The sequence below is a fragment of the Oncorhynchus masou genome, chromosome 18 (genome assembly GCF_036934945.1).
Source record: "Oncorhynchus masou masou isolate Uvic2021 chromosome 18, UVic_Omas_1.1, whole genome shotgun sequence".
NCBI lineage: Eukaryota > Metazoa > Chordata > Actinopteri > Salmoniformes > Salmonidae > Oncorhynchus > Oncorhynchus masou.
In genome coordinates, this window is record NC_088229.1 from 74,440,825 (window position 1) to 74,450,651 (window position 9,827).

At 42.1% G+C, this 9,827-nt stretch overlaps 1 protein-coding gene across 1 annotated transcript in view; it reads left to right on the forward strand.

Moving 5' to 3' along the window:
* The window catches only part of LOC135505264 (calpain-2 catalytic subunit-like), a 39,664-nt gene extending 32,716 nt beyond the window's left edge, over positions 1-6,948 (forward strand). The window contains exons 19-23 of the mRNA XM_064924474.1: positions 1,085-1,153; positions 1,418-1,496; positions 2,301-2,417; positions 3,020-3,078; positions 6,588-6,948. Of these exons, the coding sequence (XP_064780546.1) occupies positions 1,085-1,153; positions 1,418-1,496; positions 2,301-2,417; positions 3,020-3,078; positions 6,588-6,611 (348 nt within the window). The 3' untranslated portion in view covers positions 6,612-6,948. The remainder of the gene's footprint in view (positions 1-1,084; positions 1,154-1,417; positions 1,497-2,300; positions 2,418-3,019; positions 3,079-6,587) is intronic.
* Positions 6,949-9,827: the final 2,879 nt, after the last annotated feature.

Consider the following 9,827-nt stretch of genomic DNA (forward strand, 5'->3'; position numbering starts at 1 on the left):
ACCTTCAACGTTGTTTATACTGCTCCATGCAGTTTTATAACCGGATCCCAGATCTGTTTGTGCTGTCGAGCCAACTCCTATTGCCATTGGTGTCAATACGACTAGCCTGGTCCCAGATCTGTTTGTGCTGTCTAGCCAACTCCTATTGCCATTGGTGTCAATACGACTAGCCTGGTCCCAGATCTGTTTGTGCTGTCTAGCCAACTCCTATTGCCATTGGTGTCAATACGACTAGCCTGGTCCCAGATCTGTTTGTGCTGTCTCGTCAACTCCTATTGCCATTGGTGTCAATACGACTAGCCTGGTCCCAGATCTGTTTGTGCTGTCTAGCCAACTCCTATTGCCATTGGTGTCAATACGACTAGCCTGGTCCCAGATCTGTTTGTGCTGTCTAGCCAACTCCTATTGCCATTGGTGTCAATACGACTAGCCTGGTCCCAGATCTGTTTGTGCTGTCTCGTCAACTCCTATTGCCATTGGTGTCAATAAGACTAGTCTGGTCCCAGATCTGTTTGTGCTGTCTCGTCAACTCCTATTGCCATTGGTGTCAATACTTTAGCCTGGTCCCAGATCTGTTTGTGCTGTCTAGCCAACTCCTATTGCCATTGGTGTCAATAAGACTAGTCTGGTCCCAGATCTGTTTGTGCTGTCTAGCCAACTCCTATTGCCATTGGTGTCAATACGACTAGCCTGGTCCCAGATCTGTTTGTGCTGTCTCGTCAACTCCTATTGCCATTGGTGTCAATACGACTAGCCTGGTCCCAGATCTGTTTGTGCTGTCTCGTCAACTCCTATTGCCATTGGGTTCAATAAGACTAGTCTGGTCCCAGATCTGTTTGTGCTGTCTAGCCAACTCCTATTGCCATTGGGTTCAATAAGACTAGTCTGGTCCCAGATCTGTTTGTGCTGGACCAGGAGAAACATTTTCTACAAAGAGGGAGTAAATTGTTCAAATGATGTCTGATGTATATTTGAACCAATCAATATATACACGAGTCATGCCACACATAGTGAACACCCATTGACATCTGTTTGAGAACTTCCTGTACCTATTTAGGTTACAAACCTTGACATCTGTCTCCAGAAAAATGGAAATTCCAAGTTGGGACTGGTTGAATTCCACATGCTTTGGATGAAGATCCAGAAATACTTGGTATGAGTGTTGAAGGTGTTTTTGTTGTTGTTGCACAGGTCTCACTGGATCATGTATGATTGAGTTTACTAAATCATTCTGTGATGAGTCTACTATTTACCCTTGGGTGAATCCTAACTTCCATTGACATCAGTGCATGACTAAGGGAAAATGTGACCAAATGGAAGTTCAGATGTAGGACCCCCCCCTCCCCCCTCAGTATGTATTAACTGTGTAATGTTTCTCTGTTCTGATTGGACATCATGCTGTGGTCGGTATCTTCAGGAAATCTTCAGGAGTTACGACTCAGACCGTTCTGGAACTATGAGTTCACATGAGATGAGAGGTGCTCTGACAGAAGCAGGTAACACACACGGTGTGGGGGGGGGGGGGGTCGGGTGCTGCAGTGGCTGTGGGGGTTGTGGGGGGCCGCAGGGGGTGGAAGGAGCTGTGCGTCTTACACCTTTGCCCTCATGTGCAACTGATCATTATTTTCTTAAATCTTTCCAGGAACCACCTGTAGACATGCCAGGTACCCCCTGTAGACAGGCCAGGTACCCTCTGTAGATAGGCCAGGTACCCCCTGAAGACGGGCCAGGTATCCCCTGTAGATGGGCCAGGTACCCCCTGTAGATGGGCCAGGTACCCCCTGAAGACGGGCCAGGTATCCCCTGTAGATGGGCCAGGTACCCCCTGAAGACGGGCCAGGTATCCCCTGTAGATGGGCCAGGTACCCCCTGTAGATGGGCCAGGTACCCCTGAAGACGGGCCAGGTATCCCCTGTAGATGGGCCAGGTACCCCCTGAAGACGGGCCAGGTACCCCCTGTAGACAGGCCAGGTACCCCCTGTAGACGGGCCAGGTACCCCCTGTAGATGGGCCAGGTACCCCCTGTAGACGGGCCAGGTACCCCCTGTAGACGGGCCAGGTACCCCCTGAAGATGGGCCAGGTACCCCCTGTAGACGGGCCAGGTACCCCCTGTAGACGGGCCAGGTACCCCCTGTAGATAGGTCAGGAACCCCCTGTAGATAGACCAGGAACCCCCTGTAGATAGGTTGACAACCATTGCTCTAGTATGGTTACTGGGATGGTTACTGTATGTGGAATGTTAAGTCCATATTAATATATTCTATTCATTGTATTTCTATGACCGTGTCCTTTTCCTCAGGCTTCCACATCAACAGTGCAGTGTTGCAGGTCATCGTGAATCGTTATGCCAGCGCCCACTATGCCATCGACTTTCACTGTTTCGTGGACTGTCTCATCAGAGTTGAAATGCTCTTCAGTAAGTCAATTCAACAATAACACAACTCTTCCATCAACATTGGGATGCAAATAGAGAATATAAGACTACAAATTTATTCTACCGGCGGGGAAATTTTGGTTGCGGCTCTGTGAATACAAAACCCCCGACCATAATCAAGCAAAGATAAGGACAAACAGTATACAGATAATAAGTTTGTCTGTTGCTTCCGGAACATCCTGTAAAAGTTTGGCATCCTGGAACATCCTGCAAAAGTTTGGCATCCTGGAACATCCTGCAAAAGTTTGGCATCCTGGAACATCCTGCAAAAGTTTGGCATCCTGGAACATCCTGCAAAAGTTTGGCATCCTGGAACATCCTGCAAATGTTTGGCATCCTGGAACACCCTGCACATGTTTGGCATCCTGGAACACCCTGCACATGTTTGGCATCCTGGAACACCCTGCACATGTTTGGTATCCTGGAACATCCTCCAAACCGTAGATGATATAGGTCCTTGAACAGTATGTCTCAGCAGCACAATAACTTGGATTTGACAGATTAGTTAATTGATTTGGTAATTGATCAATTCATTGAATATTGCATTGGATTAATAACCTCTTTCTGTTTTGAATCCCAACCAGAGATGTTTAAAACTCTGGATACCAACGCCTCTGGGAAGATTGAGTTGGATGTGTCCCAAGTATGTACTTCTGTTAGTCTATTTCATTATATAGTACTGTGGTTTAACTCAATATGTTGGTCACCATTGTGCATGGAAGGAGGAATTGTCTCGCTAAACTCAACTGTTTACAGTAACAGATAGTATTTGGATGCTGGGTTCAAAAGGTTAAAAGAACGAACTGTAGTCACTGCCATATTGTTAAAGGAACAAACTGCCATATTGTTAAAGGAACAAACTGCCATATTGTTAAAGGAACAAACTGTCATATTGTTAAAGGAACAACCTGCCATATTGTTAAAGGAACATACTGCCATATTGTTAAAGGAACAAACTGCCATATTGTTAAAGGAACAAACTGCCATATTGTTAAAGGAACAAACTGCCATATTGTTAAAGGAACAACCTGTAGTTACTGCCATATTGTTAAAGGAACAAACTGCCATATTGTTAAAGGAACAACCTGTAGTCACTGCCATATCGTTAAAGGAACAACCTGTAGTCACTGCCATATTGTTAATGGAACAAACTGCCATATTGTTAAAGGAACAAACTGTAGTCACTGCCATATTGTTAAAGGAACAAACTGCCATATTGTTAAAGGAACAACCTGTAGTCACTGCCATATTGTAAAAGGAACAAACTGCCATATTGTTAAAGGAACATACTGCCATATTGTTAAAGGAACAAACCTCCAAATTGTTAAAGGAACAACCTGTAGTCACTGCCATATTGTAAAAGGAACAAACTGCCATATTGTAAAAGGAAAAAACTGCCATATTGTTAAAGGAACAAACTGCCATATTGTTAAAGGAACAAACTGCCATATTGTTAAAGGAACAAACTGCCATATTGTTAAAGGAACAACCTGCCATATTGTTAAAGGAACAAACTGCCATATTGTTAAAGGAACAACCTGTAGTCACTGCCATATTGTTAAAGGAACAAACTGCCATATTGTTAAAGGAACAACCTGTAGTCACTGCCATATTGTTAAAGGAACAACCTGTAGTCACTGCCATATTGTAAAAGGAAAAAACTGCCATATTGTTAAAGGAACAAACTGCCATATTGTTAAAGGAACAAACTGCCATATTGTTAAAGGAACAAACTGCCATATTGTTAAAGGAACAACCTGCCATATTGTTAAAGGAACAAACTGCCATATTGTTAAAGGAACAACCTGTAGTCACTGCCATATTGTTAAAGGAACAAACTGCCATATTGTTAAAGGAACAACCTGTAGTCACTGCCATATTGTAAAAGGAACAAACTGCCATATTGTTAAAGGAACATACTGCCATATTGTTAAAGGAACAAACCTCCAAATTGTTAAAGGAACAACCTGTAGTCACTGCCATATTGTAAAAGGAACAAACTGCCATATTGTAAAAGGAAAAAACTGCCATATTGTTAAAGGAACAAACTGCCATATTGTTAAAGGAACAAACTGCCATATTGTTAAAGGAACAAACTGCCATATTGTTAAAGGAACAACCTGCCATATTGTTAAAGGAACAAACTGCCATATTGTTAAAGGAACAACCTGTAGTCACTGCCATATTGTTAAAGGAACAAACTGCCATATTGTTAAAGGAACAACCTGTAGTCACTGCCATATTGTTAAAGGAACAACCTGTAGTCACTGCCATATTGTTAAAGGAACAAACTGCCATATTGTTAAAGAAACAAACTGCCATATTGTTTAAGGAACAAACTGCCATATTGTTAAAGGAACAACCTGTAGTCACTGCTATATTGTTAAAGGAACAAACTGCCATATTGTTTAAGGAACAAACTGCCATTTTGTTAAAGGAACAACCTGTAGTCACTGTCATATTGTTAAAGGAACAAACTGTCATATTGTTAAAGGAACAACCTGTAGTCACTGCCATATTGTTAAAGGAACAAACTGCCATATTGTTAAAGGAACATACTGCCATATTGTTAAAGGAACAAACTGCCATATTGTTAAAGGAACAACCTGCCATATTGTTAAAGGAACAAACTGCCATATTGTTAAAGGAACAAACTGCCATATTGTTAAAGGAACAACCTGCCATATTGTTAAAGGAACATACTGCCATATTGTTAAAGGAACAACCTGCCATATTGTTAAAGGAACAAACTGCCATATTGTTAAAGGAACAAACTGCCATATTGTTAAAGGAACAACCTGTAGTCACTGCCATATTGTTAATGGAACAACCTGTAGTCACTGCCATATTGTTAAAGGAACAAACTGCCATATTGTTAAAGGAACAACCTGTAGTCACTGCCATATTGTTAAAGGAACAAACTGCCATATTGTTAAAGGAACAACCTGTAGTCACTGCCATATTGTTAATGGAACAAACTGCCATATTGTTAAAGGAACAACCTGTAGTCACTGCCATATTGTTAAAGGAACAAACTGCCATATTGTTAAAGGAACAACCTGTAGTCACTGTCATATTGTAAAAGGAACAAACTGCCATGTTGTTAAAGGAACAAACTTCCATATTGTTAAAGGAACAAACTGCCATATTGTTAAAGGAACAACCTGCCATATTGTTAAAGGAACAAACTGCCATATTGTTAAAGGAACAACCTGCCATATTGTTAAAGGAACAACCTGCCATATTGTTAAAGGAACAACCTGTAGTCACTGCCATATTGTTAAAGGAACAAACTGCCATATTGTTAAAGGAACAACCTGTAGTCACTGCCATATTGTTAAAGGAACAAACTGCCATATTGTTAAAGGAACAAACTGTAGTCACTGCTATATTGTTAAAGGAACAAACTGCCATATTGTTAAAAGAACAAACTGCCATATTGTTAAAGGAACAAACTGCCATATTGTTAAAGGAACAACCTGTAGTCACTGTCATATTGTAAAAGGAACAAACTGCCATGTTGTTAAAGGAACAAACTGCCATATTGTTAAAGGAACAAACTGCCATATTGTTAAAGGAACAAACTGCCATATTGTTAAAGGAACAACCTGTAGTCACTGCTATATTGTTAAAGGAACAAACTGCCATATTGTTAAAGGAACAAACTGCCATATTGTTAAAGGAACAAACTGCCATATTGTTAAAGGAACAAACTGCCATATTGTTAAAGGAACAACATGCCATATTGTTAAAGGAACAACCTGTAGTCACTGCCATATTGTTAAAGGAACATACTGCCATATTGTTAAAGGAACAAACTGCCATATTGTTAAAGGAACAAACTGCCATATTGTTAAAGGAACAAACTGCCATATTGTTAAAGGAACAACCTGTAGTCACTGCCATATTGTTAAAGGAACAAACTGCCATATTGTTAAAGGAACAAACTGCCATATTGTTAAAGGAACAAACTGCCATATTGTTTAGGTTTGAATGTTTTCTGAAGAACCAGACGTCAGAGAAAAAGGCGTGTTTTAGCGACAGTCTTCGTCAGCGTTTTCTCTACTGGTCACCCAGCTCGTGGACTGTGTTGTACAGACAGTGTGTCTGTTTGTTTGTCTGTCTGACTGGATTTGTTTTCTTTTTTTCCAGTGGCTGTGCCTGGCAATCAACTAAACTCCCCAAAACCAGGAGGGAATCAACTAGACTCCCCAACGCCAGTAGTGAATCAACTAGACTCCCCAACGCCAGTAGTGAATCAACTAGACTCCCCAACGCCAGTAGTGAATCAACTAGACTCCCCCAGTAGTGACAGCTGATGCTATAAAAGAGATCATGGTTTTTGAGATTAAAGATTTTTTTTTCCTAATAACATTTTCTTCTGTGATATTGTCACATTTCTAGGAACATTTCAAGTTCTAGTTTTGTACTAACTTTGAATATGGTTACTCATAAATACTTGCTCATTCTGTATGGGACATTAGTAAACTATTAAAAAAATGTGTTCGCTGTACGGGTGTTTGTTTTTCTATTTCAAAAAGTCCTGATTATCTGTTCACACACTAGAAAACGGATCATCCACACAAAATAATTATTGGTAACAATTTATTTGAATGGTAATGAACCATTTATAATGGCATTTACAAACAGTTAGCTCACCATTTATACATTATTACTACCACATTTTTAAATGTTACAAAGGTAGTTATGCACACATTTATATAAAATGTTCCATATATTTCCTTCAACATCCTGTGCTTATTCTTTCACCATTGATAGGTCATTGTATTTCACCATTGATAGGTCATTGTATTTCACCATTGATAGGTCATTGTATTTCACCATTGATAGGTCATTGTATTTCATTGATAGGTTGTATTTCACCATTGATAGGTCATTGTATTTCACCATTGATAGGTCATTGTATTTCACCATTGATAGGTCATTGTATTTCACCATTGATAGGTCATTGTATTTCACCATTGATAGGTCATTGTATTTTACCATTGATAGGTCATTGTATTTCACCATTGATAGGTCATTGTATTTCACCATTGATAGGTCATTGTATTTCACCATTGATAGGTCATTGTATTTCACCATTGATAGGTCATTGTATTTCACCATTGATAGGTCATTGTATTTCACCATTGATAGGTCATTGTATTTCACCATTGATAGGTCATTGTATTCATTGTATTTCACCATTGATAGGTCATTGTATTTCACCATTGATAGGTCCATTTCACCATTGATAGGTCATTGTATTTCACCATTGATAGGTCATTGTATTTCACCATTGATAGGTCACTGTATTTCACCATTGATAGGTCATTGTATTTTACCATTGATCAAATCAAATCACATTTATCTATATAGCCCTTCGTACATCAGCTGATATCTCAAAGTGCTGTACAGAAACCCAGCCTAAAACCCCAAACAGCAAGCAATGCAGGTGTAGAAGCACGGTGGCTAGGAAAAACTCCCTACAAAGGCCAAAACCTAGGAAGAAACATAGAGAGGAACCAGGCTATGAGGGGTGGCCAGTCCTCTTCTGGCTGTGCTGGGTGGAGATTATAACAGAACATTGCCAAGATGTTCAAATGTTCATAGATGACCAGCAAGGTCAAATAATAATAATCACAGTGGTTGTCAAGGGTGCAACAGGTCAGCACCTCAGGAGTAAATGTCAGTTGGCTTTTCATAGCCGATCATTCAGAGTATCTCTACCGCTCCTGCTGTCTCTAGAGAGTTGAAAACAGCAGGTCTGGGACAGGTAGCACGTCCGGTGAACAGATCAGGGTTCCATAGCCGCAGGCAGAACAGTTGAAACTGGAGCAGCAGTATGGCCAGGTGGACTGGGGACAGCAAGGAGTCATCAGGCCAGCTAGACCTGAGGCATGGTCCTAGGGCTCAGGTCCTCCGAGAGAGAGAGAAAGAAAGAGAGAAAGAAAGAGACAGAGAGAATCAGAGAGAGCATACTTAAATTCACACAGGACACCGGATAAGACAGGAGAAGTACTCCAGATATAACAAACTGACCCCAGCCCCCCGACACATAAACTACTGCAGCATAAATACTGGAGGCTGAGACAGGAGGGGTCAGGAGACACTGTGGCCCCGTCCGACGATATCCTCCGGACAGAGCCAAACAGGCAGGATATAACCCCACCCACTTTTCCAAAGCACAGCCCCCACACCACTAGACGGATATCTTCAACCACCAATTTACCATCCTGAGACAAGGTCGAGTATAGCCCACGAAGTTCTCCGCCACGGCACAACCCAAGGGGGGGCGCCAACCCAGACAGGAAGATCACATCAGTGACTCAACCCACTCAAGTGACGCACCCCTCCTAGAGGCGGCATGGAAGAGCACCAGTAAGCCAGTGACTCAGCCCCTGTAATAGGGTTAGAGGCAGAGAATCCCAGTGGGGAGAGGGGAACCAGCCAGGCAGAGACAGCAAGGGCGGTTCGTTGCTCCAGTGCCTTTCCGTTTGCCTTCACACTCCTGGGCCAGACAACACTGTAGGTAGGTCATAGGACCTACTGAAGAGATGAGTCTTTAATAAAGACTAAAAGGTTGAGACCGAGTCTGCGTCTCTGACATGGGTAGGCAGACCATTCCATAAAAATTGAGCTCTGTATCAGAAAGCCCTGCCTCCAGCGGTTTGCTTAGAAATTCTAGGTACAATAAGGAGTCCTGCGTCTTGTGACCGTAGCGTACGTGTAGGTATGTACAGCAGGACCAAATTGGAAAGATAGGTGGGTGAATTCCAGAAAGAGGGCTAATTATCTACAAATTCTATCTTTTGAGAGGGGCACAAAACAGTTTTCAACCAGCACTTAAGATGTGAGACTCTGCTGTAGAGCTCATCACTCCCCCTAACTGGGAGGGAGCGAGAGACAAATACTCGATGCCGACACATCTTTCTGGCTGATTTACACGCTGAAGCTATGTTGCGCTTGGTGATCTCTGACAGGTTTCATCCTAACATCGTTGGTGCCGACGTGGATAACAATATATATCCCTATATAATATCCCTATACTCTCGCAAGTTTTAGCTTTAGCCAGCACCGTCTTCAGATTAGCCTTAACGTCGGTAGCCCTGCCCCCTGGTAAACAGTGTATGATCGCTGGAGGATTCGATTTAAGTCTAATACTGAGAGTAATGGAGTCGCCAATGACTAGGGTTTCAATTTGTCAGAGCTAATGGTGGGAGGATTCGGCGTCTCAGACCCCATAACGGGAGGAATAGAGACCAGAGAAGACTCGGCCTCTGACTCCGACTCGCTGCTTATTGGGGAGAACCGGTTGAAAGTTTCTGTCGGCTGAATGAGCGACACCGGTTGAGCGTTCCTACAGCATTACATACTACAGCGAATCTTTCC